At 32.7% G+C, this 16112-nt stretch overlaps 1 protein-coding gene across 1 annotated transcript in view; it reads right to left on the bottom strand.

The window, feature by feature from the left end:
* Positions 1–10191: 10191 nt before the first annotated feature.
* Positions 10192–16112, bottom strand: part of Slco4c1 (solute carrier organic anion transporter family member 4C1) — a 54592-nt gene continuing 48671 nt past the window's right edge. The window contains exons 11-13 of the mRNA XM_076856011.1: positions 13759–13823; positions 11734–11871; positions 10192–10352 (exon numbers count right to left, since the gene is read on the bottom strand). Coding sequence (XP_076712126.1) covers positions 10192–10352; positions 11734–11871; positions 13759–13823 — 364 coding nt within the window. The remainder of the gene's footprint in view (positions 10353–11733; positions 11872–13758; positions 13824–16112) is intronic.

Here is a 16112-nt window from a genome sequence, read left to right as displayed (position 1 = left end):
TTCATTTCATAGCTTTTTCCCAGGACTGGCTCTGGTGTATCAATTGAGTGTTGTGTAGCTAGAAGAGAATTCAAAAAAAATAAGCATTTACATGTCCAGTTTATATCAGCAAAAACTCATATTTCATATTATCAAATTATCATAACATTTATGAAATGATATTTGAAAATAAAAGTACATGAAGAAATGAAATTATTGTGTCATTCTGATTTTTCCATTAAATTGTTTCTCAATGATACATATAGAAAATGGATAAAAAAATATTTAACCATGAATATGACATTCAGCTTATTCTGTTTTAACATAGTAAAACATAGAAACATTCATATTTATTTATCATTCTTTCCTTGAAATTATCATCAGCATATACAATGTTTGATGCTAGTTTACAATCCATCAAAATGAAGAAATGGATAGCATCAGAAGGGAGGTAGTTGGTAAGTGCAGTTTCTGACAGATTGAGTTTAGGATGCCTAAGATTTACCCCAAGGGAGATGCCCGAAAAAGCCTGCATGTGGGGAGACAGAGCAAGGATGAAGATGGGCATTTCGAAGGCATGAGAGGAGAGGAAGAATTTTCTATAGAAGGAAGAACTTTGAATTCTTTAAATGAACAAGAGATGGGAGAGAGGAGATATTTCTAGAGGCAGAAGGAGGTCTAACTAAACCAGTCTGGGGACAGAGCTGTGAAGTCATTTGTGATTAGGTATTGCCTTGTCACATTATGTGAATCCATCAATTTCTGTATCACTACCACAGCTGGCACTTTCCTGTATAAAAGTTTCAGATGGGTTGGAGTCCCTCCAATTTGTGTTCTGGTTACAATTTGAACATTCTTAACAAAAGACTTGGACTTGTCACTTTTGCCTGAAAACGTTCAGTGTGTGGCTAAAAGCAGGATCAAAGACCTGGCCTCTCTGCCTGCATTTTTGCATCCATCCCCTTTGCTCCCAGTCACCTTGGATTCCAGAAACAAGATCTGATCTAGTGGAAGCTATCCTCTAGGCAACAGCAATTTTCTTACCTGGGACAAGACCCTGCCTGACCAGTCCTGAGATAGTAAACAACAGAATACATCTGATCAAGATCACCAGTTTGGCAGTTGTGAAAACCTGTGCAAACCTCCCAGCCCTTGTTTTTGTTCCCCTTTCTATAAAACCTCAAAGTCATCCTCAGACCCTGGAAGACAAGGATAAGAACATTGGTCCCATTGTATTTCCAGCGTAGCTGCATTGATTGAAATGTGCACGATTGCATATGCTTTTCACCATTATGGTTGAGTAACTGGATCTGACTTGTTGATTCACAGAATCAGGCCTCTGGCCTAAGACTTCCATAACATCTTCACTGTTTTATCATAAACACTGTCTGATGAGGAAGGGGTGCTATATCTGTATGTATCTGTATTACTTGTTCTAGTCTTGACTCTGAATGCTTACATAATAAAACTCCTGGTGAAATATTAAATTGTCTTTAATGTTTAATAGAATTGATTATTTATACTTCTATTTAAACCCAGCACAGTGGAGCACGCCTTTGATCCCAGCAGCTAAGGAGGCTGAGGCTGGAAGATCACAAGTTCAAAGCCAGCCTCAGCAAGGGCGAGGCACTAAGCAACTCAGTGAGACCCTGTCTCTAAATAAAATACAAAGTAGGAAAATAAGGCTGGAGATGTGATTGAGTGTCCCTGAGTTTAATCCCTGGTACCTACCCCAAAACAAACAAAAAACAAACAAATATATATATATTACATTTTAATATATTTATATTTTACATATATTATAAATATTTCTATTTACAAAAATCCAAGAGCCTATAAATAATATGAGCAGAGTTCTTCTTTCTCTCTCTTCTTTCTCACAAGTTTTTGAAGCTTAAAACATTCCTGGAATTAAGAAAAGGGCAAGTAAATGTTTCTAGAATCTGAATGTATTGTCCTTTATTTTTTGTTTAAATCTTTGATTGTTTCACTTATTAATTTTCCACATACATACACACACTTCATTTTACCAGTTAGATTTTAGGTTTATGAGGAAGTAATTCTAGTCACAAGGTTGCATATTAAAGCTTCAGATAACTTGGAAAAAACTTTGGTAAAGGCTATTTTATATGAAAATAACATTGAATAATGTATAGATTGCATGGCTATCCAAAATAATTTAAAATAATGAAACTTGCACCTGTAAAAAAATTGTTGTTAGCTACTAGTTTATCTTCTAACTGGCAATATTTTAAAGGATCTGCAATGAGAAAGTAGTAGAATGAGAGTAATGCTGCTGAGAAAATGCAAATATAATTTCATAGAAGGGCCAGAAATACTACATCAGGAACAGAAACGGGTTCAGAAAAAAAATTAAAAAAAATAAAAAATTTATTTGTTGAAGTAGTAAAAGCAACACTACCACCTTGTGGTCAAAAGATAAATCGCATCCTGGAAAGAAGAAAATATAAATTTAACAATTTCTGTCCTTGAAATTATCCACATTTTTATGCCTACTGCCTCAAATTTTCTTATTAAATAAAATATAAACATATAATTTAAAAAATTTGGATTAATACCCATAAGAGTTACGCATTTTTGTTTTTGTTTTGTTTTGTTTTAACCTGTGAAGTTAGCTTACTCTAGTGAAAAAGAAAAGCCACAGCTGGGTAACCACAGAGATTTGGATATCTTACATTACCTTTATGGCCTTGGCAGATTAATTTCCTTGAGTTTTAATAGTCTCACATGTGAGTGCCAAAGGTGTAATTCATCTGCATGTTTCCCTATACATGGTAAATAAACAATAACTGATAACTACCTTATTTTCACGTGAATTATCTGAAATTTGCTAAACTTCTGTTGAAAGTATTTTCGTGAAAAATGTTATACAAGTTTTTTCTGCTTATAACTTTTAGACTTTTGAATCACCTCTCAAAGACATTTTGTGATTATCAGTGTATCATTCACTCAAGAAAAACCATATCCAATAGATTGACATCATTCAGCCACACCCACATACACCACATACCACCCCCCATCCCCCCACCCATACACCCCACACCCCACACACACACCACACACCTTACACACAGCCCCACACACACAGCGCACGAGATGTATAAAGGACCAGGAGTAGAGAGTTGAGAAGGAAAACAAATTTGGACACATGTGGTAGTGATTTGCTCTTCCTGTCCTTAAGTAAGCTTTGGGTTCTATAACAACCAAATGACAAACACCTGTTTGGAATGACTGGTTGGTTCTGTATTGTTTGAAAGAGCTCAGGAATCAAGAGCCGCAGAGCACATTGCCACGATGTTTTAAGTCTGTTGATGCCTTTCTCACCTCCAACTTATTTATCCAAAACCTGTCCCTATTATTCTTATGGGATAATAACATTAGCATCACATGGTTCCTGGTGCTCAATCCAACCACTCTTGCAGCTCTCCATGGAGGATCCTGTAGAGTTATACCCATGTTAAGGAAGTTACTCACCTGTTCTTGAAAAGAAGGAGTTTACCAAGCAGGGTTCTCTAATTTTTATTGTCTCTGAATGGATGAGCCTTAGGCAAAATTTTACAAAGTGTCCGTCTCTCTCCAATGCTTTCTAACTTTCTAGCACATTTTTTACCTAACTCCTCGCCCCACCACCCAGAGCTTCTGTATTTTCATAAGCTCCAGTTACCTCAAAATTACCCCTATTTCTTCCCTCTCTTTTACTTTTAAAGTATATTTATAGTCACACAATGATCAAAATTAGAATAAGAGAACATGATTAAACCATTGACCACACAATGTGAGCATGCCTACCCACAATCTTCTACAATGCGTTAGTTTATATTTAGTAGTTTCCAACCTGGATTCATCTCAGAATCTTCTGGAAATATTTTTAGCAACTTATTTTATTTATTTATTTATTATGTGGTGTTGAGGATCCAATGTAGTGTCTCACATATTAGGCAAGCACTCCACCACTGAGCCACAAACAAACCCAGCCCCATCTGGGAAATGTCTAACAAGCAAATGTAATTAGTCCTGGGTAGAACTTGAGTACTCTTAGTTTTAAAAGTTCTATAAAGTACCTAAACTGTCATCATTATTACCATCCACTCCACTTAATCTCTGCTTAATTAACGTTAAAAGTAAGAAAAAGATTTTTGTATTGGTCTGAGAGGAAGAAATGTAAGAAAATCTTAATGTTTATTTCCTCTGAATACGTATAATAGGGTACTCATATACCAAAGTAACTAATACAGGTGAAACCTGCAGGATGTAAACTGTAAGGGCCTTCTTTCTTTCTTTCTTTCTTTTTTTTTTTAAAGAGAGAGTGGGAGAGAGAGAGAGAGAGAGAGAGAGAGAGAGAGAATTTTTTTAATATTTATTTTTTAGTTCTTGGCGGACACAACATCTTTGTTTGTATGTGGTGCTGAGGATCGAACCCGGGCCGCACGCACGCCGGGCGAGCGCGCTACCGCTTGAGCCACATCCCCAGCCCCTAAGGGCCTTATTTCTATCCCACTGCTGCCTTCAAATTCATCCTGTATGACTTACTTTCCACACCCTCATGGCAATATTCTTAGATTCCATAGCTATGGAGCCATTTTAGAAATTAAGGTCTCATATCTCTTATTTCCCCCAAATTAGAACTGTGTTCTTCTGCATCCAGAAATGCATGGAAGAAATGTTACCAAAAGCTTTGTCCTTGTACCTGATGCCAACCCAATAATGAGGACTCAGTTTTGAGAAAAAGGAAAAAGAAGTTTGTTTTACTAGTAAGAGAGAAACACAGGAAACTCCTGTCCCAAAGGCTGTGATTCTGCCCATCAAGGGAAGCAGGGACTTTTAAACGGGTGATTCAAAGACTACATTCTACCATGTTCTCTGTCAGAGTTGTAATGCATTTTTTTTTAATTTGGGAGAGTCATTTCTGAGATTTTCTAGTACCATCCCCAAAGTCTGAATTACTTCATTCTTAAAGCCAGTGTGTGTTCGAGGACTCATAACACTGCCTAGGATGGAGAAGAAAGGTAAACTGTTTCCCCTGGGATTAGGGAGAAGGAGAAACTAGAAAGGAGCAGGGAGAGGGGAAGGGAAAGAAACATGTCTGTTTAAAAAATAAGTTTCAGTAGCAGAGAAGCAAGGGCTATATTCGAAGCATAAAGGGGATCACTGCTACAAAAAAAGAGGAATAAAGGCAAAAATATGACATTGTCAGACCTACTTAGTCTGCTCTTGGATATCACTGACAGACCACTGTGTCCTCCATTGTGGCAGGCCTTCAAAGGCTGGTTCATTTATGGAATGCAATTGTAGGTCCAGGCTGAACTGAGGGTCCCAGGTATGTAGATGCTCACTTGACCTGACTTCTTACAGACAATACCCATTTTTGTTCTAGTTTCTGGTATGAACTCTTAGCAGGGAATGGTTGGGGACAAGTTCCAGGAAAACTGCACAAGTTACATACACAGTAACACATCAAAGCATGTTAATACATGGGAAGTTCAGATCCTCAGAAGTTGCAAATGTATCTATTCCTCTTTGTATTATGGTCTAGAAAGGCTTTTCTGTGTTCCTTTACCCTTTCAACATATTAGGGCACAAACTCCATTCTTCTGGTGGCATGGCAACTCAGCAAATATTAAACTAGGGAAGAAATATTAGCCTCAATTCTACACACATTTTCAATTTTCATCACTAATATGATTCTCTTAGGGCCTTCTCTCCTTTGACTTTAGGGAAACCATCAATAGCTGTTTCCTTAAAAAATAAAGTATTTTAACCAATTTTATGAGGGTAAAATTATATATAGTAAAATATCATTATTAAGTTCAATTATTTTTAAAAAGACATTAACAGTCATTATTGTTGAGCCCTTTTGCAGATGGGATAGATATTCTTCAGTACAGCAATAACTGTCTCTCCAGAGATTTCCAGTTCTTTTATAAAAAGTGTTTTACAGAAAGGAAGGTCTGTTTGTTTCTCCCAGCATCTTGGCCTCAGGCTCCTAACTCAGCCTCTGGAGTCACTGAGATTGCAGGCAACACTGTGCTCAGCTAACCAGGAACATTTTATAGTGCTGAGCTGTACAAATATGCTCAATAATGATGTGCATATAAAACAAAGAAACAATTACCAACATGATAGTGCTCCCAACTACCAAACGTGTAAGACAATTTATTGAATAAAAATAATATTCCACAGAATAAAAAAAAAAATCAATGTATACTTACACAATTGAGCAAACTTATTTGGGATAGCTCTTTCTTAGAGTAGAATCCTAATTAATATAAACTTAAAGAAGTGATGGAAATAGAAAATCATTGTTGGCAAAACAGACTAAAGTGCATGTAAGAGTCATCAATAAATGCTTGCTGAGACATAAATATTTGCATGGTCTCCAAGTATATACATAAGAGATATTTCTTAAAAACAAAGAAGGAAATAAAGTTAGACCAGTCATTGCTGGTGAACACAAAACTTATCAAAATGATCAAAGATCTACCATATACAGTCATCATATTGATATGATGTGCTAGAAGTTCAGGGGCACCATTTTTAGAATTTTTGTCAAAAAAATGTATATCAGTATTAATCATTAGGAAACATCAGACTAACCCAAATTAAAGGATATTTTACAAAATCATTGGCCTATCCTTTTCCAAAATATCAGGATCTTGTGTAGTAGCCAGCTTCTAGGATTACTCCAGTGAACCAGCCTCTTCATTTCTGAGGTTTCCTCCCACATTGTATCAGATGTGATAGGCAGACTTCTAAAGATGTCTCCCCCTCCCTGGTTGATTCCACCTATGAATTTAGGTGCTGTGGTGAAGCATCTTTGCATATGTGATTAAGCTTGCCATGGTACTCTGAATGACAACAGAATGCAGTTTTTAGAAGGGATATGTCACTAATACTAGGTCCCACTAGATACTATAGTTTGAGTTTTGGTTGTTCTACCACTCTCCTTTCTATTCTTCACACCTGCCATGTCTTCAGGCCCTATGAAGGGGACTACATGTTGGGGAATGGAGATCTCTAACAGCCACATGAGCACCCCTTCTGATAAGCAGATGATCCCATTCCAGGCAAGTCTTTCTATGATTATAGTCCTAATTAACATCTTTACTGTAACCTGGCAGACCTCAGAAAACCCAGCGGAGCTGCTCCTGAATTGCTGACCCACAGATGCCATAAGAAAATAAATATTTATTTTAAGTCACTGAAGTTTGGAGTTAATAAATATTCAGCAACAGAAAAGAAGCACAATAAGAAAGAAAGACTGAAGAACTATTTCAGATTGGAAAAGACTAAGGAACCATGAGAAATAAATTTAATGTGGGATTTTAGGAAAGAGCCAGACTAGGTAAAAACTATTAGAGTCCCATGTGATTTCTTCACAAGTATTTTACTGAGCATTTTGATAACCAAGATGAAATAAATATGTCCCTTATAAACTATATTACTTCTGTAAGTTTCAGATATTTTACAAAAAACTATCTGCAACATGTAGCCTACTCATATACATCTTATGCCACTCTGTCACAGAAACTATCATGTGCAGAATGTTTCTAGTATATATCTAATAACAAATATTTTCTATTAAATACATCTGTTGAGTTATCAAAAATCATTGAATTCATTAAATTTTATTCACCAAGTTCAAATGTGCACCAAGGTCCCTTTCCCATCCATAAACATGTTTATATTCACAAACAGAGACAAGCCAAAATTTCCAAAACTGTGTTATTTAATAAGATCAAATGCTTAAAATAATCTAATACAAACATTCTGATTCAATAAAATATATGTACATTTATTTTGTATAATTGTTTACAATAAAAATCCTGAAAGAAATTTATACCTATATATTCCTTCAATTTACATGGTAAAGTCAAATATATTCAGTTTTTCTATATATAACAGTTTTACATTGCATTTTCTACAATTAAGACAAAAATGTCTTAAAAATTTTAAGATATATATCCAATTATGTACAAAATCCCATATGTCAACATATAAGTTCAACCTTACTTTAAAATCATTACAAATTGTGAGAAACACATATTATGAAAAAATTTGTCTTAGAAGTAGCATATAACCTAGGTGGATACAAAAGTAAAAACCCATATAACCCATATAACCTAGTCAGATACAAAAGTAAAAACGATGATTATAAATTATAGTAGTGTCTGTATCACCTATTGTCAAAGGAGGTATTCTTTCTAAATATGTATATCATAAATAATGAATCCTTTTAAAGGCTAAAATTATTGGTTTATTCTATTTTCATTAAAAATGTTTGTTAAAAATGTTATCATCTTACAAAACAGAGTATACTGAATACAATGTAGCCCTTGAGTACAAATGCCAATTATTTGATGACTTGTTCAAACTGTTTCTATGCATGGGCTGATTTTTTTGTTCTTCTCCCTAAATTAAGTGTTCCTAGACTCACATGTTTGTATAATTACTTTCTCTAGTTTACTTTCTTATTCTCATTTCACATTTCTATCAGTAAGTGTCTCAGATTTACCATTAGTTTACTCGCTATGAAATTTTTCCTTGCAGTTCTTGGTGTCCACACTAGCACTCATCATCCTAAATTCTACTTTAGCCTTGGTCCCAACAGGTAGCAGCATCTGAATGTGTCTGGCTGGGTGAGAGGAAGAGTCTCACATGAGGTAATGACATATTTGTTCCCCTGACTCTCTCACATTTGATTGCTGAAATTTCCCACTTCCCAAATACCTGAATTTTTGGCTTTCCAGGTTTAATTTTTGGTGCTTAAATGTTCCAGTTTAAGCAGCTCTATCTATCCCTCTGCTTCCTGACCTTCTGCTTCTCCCATCTAATAGCCAAGTGTGCTTGCTTCCTAACACCTCCATCCTTCTCCTTGAATTTCAGCTTATGAATGCTCCTAGGATCCTGAATACTCATCGATCACAGATTTCCACCAACCAATCTCTTAAATTCTGCAAATGTCTAGTCCTTCTGATCCTGGCTTCCCACTAGGTCTTTACTCTCTCTGTGATAACCTCATCACAGTCCACTAAAACCCTGCTTGGAAAAAAAAAAAAAAAAAAAAAAAACCTAGGGGAAGGCTCTGATGGGGGAAATCTGATAACACTTTTCTAGTCAGTAAAATTTTTTACAATAGTAGAAGTTGCTTTGGTTGATTTGAACTAGTTCCTCTATATTCTGAGTAAATTTGACATAAATCTGACCTACACAAATGAAGTTTATTTATAATTTTATCAGGTTTATGAAATACTTCACCTTTATACTCAATGCAGCAAAGAACAGGGTTTAATGTTTTAATCAAATAACAATAATAGATGCCTTCTATGTGCAAAGCCATATTGTAGGTAGTCTAAGTAAAATGCTAGGTTATCAGGTTTAAAATTAAGAAAAATTATTCTGTATACAAGTAATATCACATTAAGGAATCTTTTTATGTCTAATTGGCATTTTTCATTGTGGAAACTGGTTCTTTCATCTGAAATATATATAATTGAATAATACCATCACAGAACAAAAAATAAGTATTAAAAATCAGCAACATAAAAAATCAGCTACTGGAAATCTTATGTTGAAATGAACTTGTGTATTTGATGTTGAAATTTTTCATATACTGGGACACAAAGAAGGTAACTAACCTATATTCTAAATAGTTCAATAACTTAACTTTAGTAAAATAAAGATCAGATTAATATATGTAATTTAAAAACAAATTACATTGTAAAGCTGCCTTTAAATTCATGGGCTTTCACAATTCCAAGAAACAATGACATAACAGTGATTAGTTTAAATTTTTACATTACAAGTTTTCCAAATATGCTTAGATTATTAGAGACAAAATTAAAATGCAACAAGTTGTAAACAAAATAAAAACTTTTCATCATGGTGTTTTTTAAATATGGATTTTAAACTAATTTTTAGCTATTTTTCTTGTTATTGGTTGGAGATTTCATACCTAGACAGTGAAAAATAAGTGAGCCTGTGTATGTTTTGAGGCTTTGGTTGGCTTTGAAGGCACAGGTCTGTTTCTTGTATGAAAATCAAGAGTCCATACATATACAACAAACACATGTGATTATAAACCATCAGTGTTTAAAATACCATTGACTATACTCGGTAGATAATGCTGCTGTGGCACTGTGTGTTCTTAGAAATGGAGGTCAATTTTCCAACTGTCAAATAATCTTTTTCTCTTCACCCTTCATTTCCTGCTTTGTTGAGATCCCTTTCTACTGCAACTGTTGTCACAACTGCATTCTGATTTTGAAATGACACATCTGTGTTCAGTGGTGGTGGTTTATACAAAAAGATTGCAAATCCATTGAAGAAAATGGTGATAACTTTACAAGTAACAGCTAAATAGAAAAATAAAAATTAATTATGTATTTGGCCCTTCAGTTAAATGTACAGTAATTATTGTATCCATGGTCATGATTGCATATTCTTGTCAAGTAAGTGTTGTGTGGGATTAAGTAAATCCACGTTCTATTTATAACTTTAACACACTATCATATCTTAAGAAATTCATAAGTAACCAAGTGTCTGTGATAAAATAAAATAGCCTATATCATCCTTAAACTTGAATAAGTTGCAGGTGTTTTGTGTTCAAATGGAAAAAAAAAAAAAAAAACCCTTTGGAGTTCTTAGGAGAACTCTTCTACATAAATAGATCACATTTACTACTTAACCAAATTTACCCTGCTGTATTTCCTAAAAATATGAAACATTAAGATTTACTTCACAAACTTTGATCTGTTTTCAAAGAACTCTGGTTTTGAAATCAATGAGGCAAAGAAAAACTAGCTCCAACCACAATACTAAGCATTTAATAAGTGCCAGTAGAATAAATTAAATGTGATCTTGCCATGCAGTTTTTCTAGAAGCTGATTGCTTTTTACTAATCATTACTATTTTATTTAAAAATGTATATTTGAAAATCAGGAATGCTCATTAATACAACCATCACTATTTGTGGAAAGAGGAGCTACATAGATATACAAATATATTAAAGACTTCTCTATTTTTAAATATTCTAATTCCTTGAGTTATTTTTGAAATTTAAATTTTAAATTTATCATACTACTACACATTACATGTGCTACTTTACTTCCTTAATCTTAACTTTCATTTGCTATTTAATCAAAATATCACAGACCATAAAAGGTGAATAGGGTTAAGCATCAAGGCTAACCTTATAAACTATAAAAAATTTCTTACAACATGTCTCAGATCCAAAGGACACTTCCCTACAGCAGGTCTACATTTTCCAAAGCCTGAATACCTAGATGACCATCATTCTCAGAATTTATCTTTATCTTTTGGGTAAACTCCCATAAAAAGTGTGAAAAAAATTAAAAAAGAAAATTACATGATGTGTGAAATAATGAAAGTTAAAATTATACTTTCTAGTTAAGACTAAGCCTTGTGGGCTGGGGATGTGGCTCAAGCGGCACATACAAAAAAAGATGTTGTGTCTGCCAAAAACTAAAAAAATAAAATAAAATAAAATATTAAAAGTTCTCTCTCTCTCTCTTTCAAAAAAAAAAAAAAAATACTGAGCCTTGAAGACTGTCTTCAAAGACTCTCATTACATAGTATAGCAAATGATTTCTGCTCAGGACTCCAGGATTGACCATCAGTTTGCACTGAACTTTCCATAACTCCTATGACTTACAGAACCAAAAATGAGATTTTTTTACTTCATATTTACTCTAAAGTTTACAAGAAGTCACTTACCTATACCTACTAGCATATGAGCCATCTTTATGTTATCATAAATCCAGCAAGCACCTTTAATTCCACATTGATTAATATCCCAGAGAATACATGTGCTGTCGATCGTGACACCAAATATAATTGGCCCAGGTATTGTACCTAGAAGAATTATAGGCAAAATACAAAAGGGTAAAGGTTACAGTTTGCAATCACAAGTTTTTAATACACATAGTTATACGTATATTTATATACATAAAAATGGGCACTAGACTGTCCATGAGAAAGTTGATCATTTCATGTACAAGGCAAAGACAGATAAAATACTTTAAAATAAATATATCTAATTAAATATTTGTAATCAGTTAAAAAATACTAACAGAAATCTTAAGCATATTATATTAAATATATATTATATTAAAATTTAACTTAGTAAAGAGTTTAATTCATTGTTTTTATAATTTAATGAATATGTATTTGAAATTAGCTATTATAGATTTTAAAAATTAAAATGCTTATTCATAATATAAAAGTAAGTCTGTTGAACTATAATACATGTGTTGTGTATACAAATTAATATGAATTTATATGAGTACACTCATGTATGTAATATGTTAATAAACATGAGTATTTCTTACACACACACACACACACACACACACACACACATTATTGGAGCCAACCAACAATAGGTTGAAAATATTTTTTTAAAAATTCATCTATACTGAACATGTACAGACTGTTTTTCTTTATCACTATTCCTTAAACAATATAGTATAACAGCTGTATTGTTACATAGCATTTATATTGTTTATGTATTATAGGTAATTTAGAGATGACTGACCTATATGTATTTGTATATTTTTATGTGGTGCTAAGCATCTAAGCCAGTGCCTCACACATGCTAGGCAACTGCTTTGCCACTGAGCTATAGCCCCAGCCCAGATTGACCTATATGGAAGAACAGGATATGCCTAAATTATATAGAAATACTAAGCCATTTCACATTAGGGACTTGAGCATCCAGTGATTTTGGTACCTGTAGGGGTTTGGAACAAATCCTCCAGTGACACCCAGAGATGACTGTAGTCAAGATACTTCCAACTTTTACAAGTCAAATGTCAGATTTCCAGTAGTACTTCTTAGAAAAAAAAAAACAGGCTATATCTGGTCTGTGCTTTCATGATATGTAGCATGATAGTGTCAAAAATACACTTGATTGGGGCTGGGGTTGTAGCTCAGTGGTAGAATGCATTCCTAGCATGTGTGAAGCACTGGGTTCAATTCTCAGCACCACATATAAAAAATTAAAAAAATAAAAAAAGTCTATCAACAACTGAAATTTTATATATATTAGTGCAATTGACTGAAAATGACCTTTTTCCTGGTCTCATTTCCATTATTAATTGTGTAACTATGGACAAAACCCTGAATCCTTCAGAAACTTAATATACTCATCAGAAAAATAAGAAATTTGTTTTAGGTAATCTCTAATGTTCTTTTTTATTTTTATTTTAATAAATTATCACAATATTATGTTTATTATATTTCTTTTTTATTCTTCCTACATCTGCAAATTCCCATATCTAAAAACTTAGAAATTCTCTAGAATATATTATTTCTCCCATCAGTTCTTAGTTTGTAAAAATGTCTACACCACTGTTGCTACTGACATATTTTTACTCATTAATTTTTACTGTTAATGCATCATAACAGTGTCACAAATAAAAATAAAAACAGGGATAAATTAAATTATGTATTAAAGATTTTATTTTATATTCTAAGTAAATTTGATACACATTATAAAGTTATATTTGCAACAGGGTTGGAAACAACCGTAACAAATTGGGTAAGTGAAAAGTTGTCATCATGTTATCATGTGGTATATAATTAATGTTACATCCTGAGTATTAGAAAATAGCTTTCTTAAATGACAATTATATAGTTTTCCTCTTTCTTTTAATTATTTTCTTGGCATATACCATATAGAAATATATTCATAAAATCAATGAACCAAAATAGCCAACAATTACCAATGAAATGACATACCTAATAATCGAAGTAACATGAACTGTATTCCTAATGCTAGAGATCGTTGATTTTGATTAACACACCTGGAAATATTAAATGCAAGTGAGACCAAAAAAAGATTATATAGAATAATCACTCTTCAAACAAGTTCATATCTATATCAGTTTAGCATTTTGATATAAAAGTAAATGTGCATATAAATAAACAGGTTATTTTAAAGATCTTATAGTTTATTCATTCTGGGATTATAAAAGAAGAAAAGTTTTATCAGAATTAAATAACACCAAAAAACATCACCAGACCCTATGAATTTTAACAAAGGTAAAGGAGAAGAGTCATGTTTAAATGTTCCCTCTACACCTAATCTCTCAAATATTAGGTATAGAGGGAACATTTTCATATATGAAAAACCTATAGCTAGCATCATAATTAATGGTGAGAAACTGGAAGCCTTTCCTTTCAGACAGGAATATAACATCACAATTTCTGTTGATCACAGTATTTGAATTCCTGACCAAAGTTCTTAGGTAAGAAAAAGAAATAAAAGGCATAAAAACTGGGAATAAAGAAGTAAAACTGTCTTTTTACAGATGATTTGTATTAATTATTTATATGTGTGTGAATATATATATATATATATATATATATATATATATATATATACATATACATATAAAAGACTCCACCAAAAATATTAGAATTAACAAATAAATTTAGTAAAATTCTGGGACTGATACAATAACAATAAACTATTCAAAAACTAAACTAGGTAAATCTAAGTAATCAATCCCATTTACAATTGCATAAAAATATGTAGGAATAATCAAAGGAGTATAGTTTGTGCACTAAAAATATAAAAAACAATAATGGAAAGGCATTATAAATGGAAAGGCATCCTATGCTCATGGATTACAAAAATTAATAGTGTTAAAATATATCTACTACTCAAAGTATTCTACAGTTTCAATATAATTTCTATCAAAATGCCAATAGCATCTTTTACAAAAATAGAAAACATAATTCTAATATTCATATAGAAAGATTCAGAATAGTTAAATCAATCTTGAACAAAAACAACAAAGCTTAAGGCATCATACCAACCAATTTCAGAATATAGTACAAAGATATACAAATGAAAAAAATATGATTCTGGCATACAAGATACACACACACACACACACACACACACACACACACACACCACCCACCAATAGAACAGAATAGGAAGCCACAAAGTAAATCTATATAATTGACCTTTGACGGAGGTATCAAGAACATACTATGGGCAGTTAAGATTTTCTTCAAAAAATTGCAATGTGAAAATTAAATATTCACATGAATAAGAATGAAATTGGATCCTTAACTCGTACCATAAGTAAAATCAATTCAAAATGGATTAAAGACTTAACCACAAGACTTGAATATTTAAAATTTAAGCAAAAAAATAGCATATAACAGTACAGTTTCTTAGCATTAGTCTGACCAGTGAATTTTTAAATGTATGAAACCAAAAGCATAGGCACAAAAGCAAAAATAGATAAATGAGATTACATCAAACTAGAATGTTTCTACACTGCAAAGGACACAATCATCAAAGTGAAAAGATAACCTATAGAATTGAAAAAATATCTGCAAACCATACATTACATGAGGGGTTAGCATCCAAAGGAAATCAGATACTAAAACAAGAAAATAGTTAGAAAAAGAATCCAATTCAAAAAAAAATAAACAAAATATAGTTTTGCAAGGAATATATACTAATGGTCAACAAGAATATGAAAAAAAGTTTCAACATAAGAAATCATCAGGGAAATGTACATCAAAATCAGAATTAAATAAACTCACACCTATTGGTGTCATTATTATAAAAAATATATAATGGATAACAAATGTTGGCAAGGATTTAGAGAAAAGGAAAACATAGCATATATTAGAAAGAATGAACACTGGTACGGTCATTATGAAAGATAGTACACAGAGGGTCCTCAAAAATTAAAATTAGCATGTGATTCAGCAATCTCACATCTGATTGCATATGAAAGGGAATGAAATAAGTATGTCCGAGAGTGTTCATTGCAGTATTCCCAATAGCTAAAATATGGATTCAACCTAAGTGAATGGATAAATAAAATGTGACAGATGATACTATTCAGCCTTATAAAGCAAGGGAAATCTTGCTATTTGTTACAAAATGAAGAAACTTGAAGATATGCTAATTGAAATAAATAAGATAAAGACAAAATACTACACGATCTCATTCATATGTGGATACTTTAAAAAAACAACAACTTCACATAAGTATAAGGAACAATTAATGATTGGCAGAAGCTGAGGGTGAGGAAAGTGGGTGATGTTAGGCAAAGGGTAAAATA

Source organism: Callospermophilus lateralis, chromosome 5, assembly GCF_048772815.1.
Source record: "Callospermophilus lateralis isolate mCalLat2 chromosome 5, mCalLat2.hap1, whole genome shotgun sequence".
Lineage (NCBI taxonomy): Eukaryota > Metazoa > Chordata > Mammalia > Rodentia > Sciuridae > Callospermophilus > Callospermophilus lateralis.
This window is presented reverse-complemented; position numbering and strand designations above follow the sequence as displayed.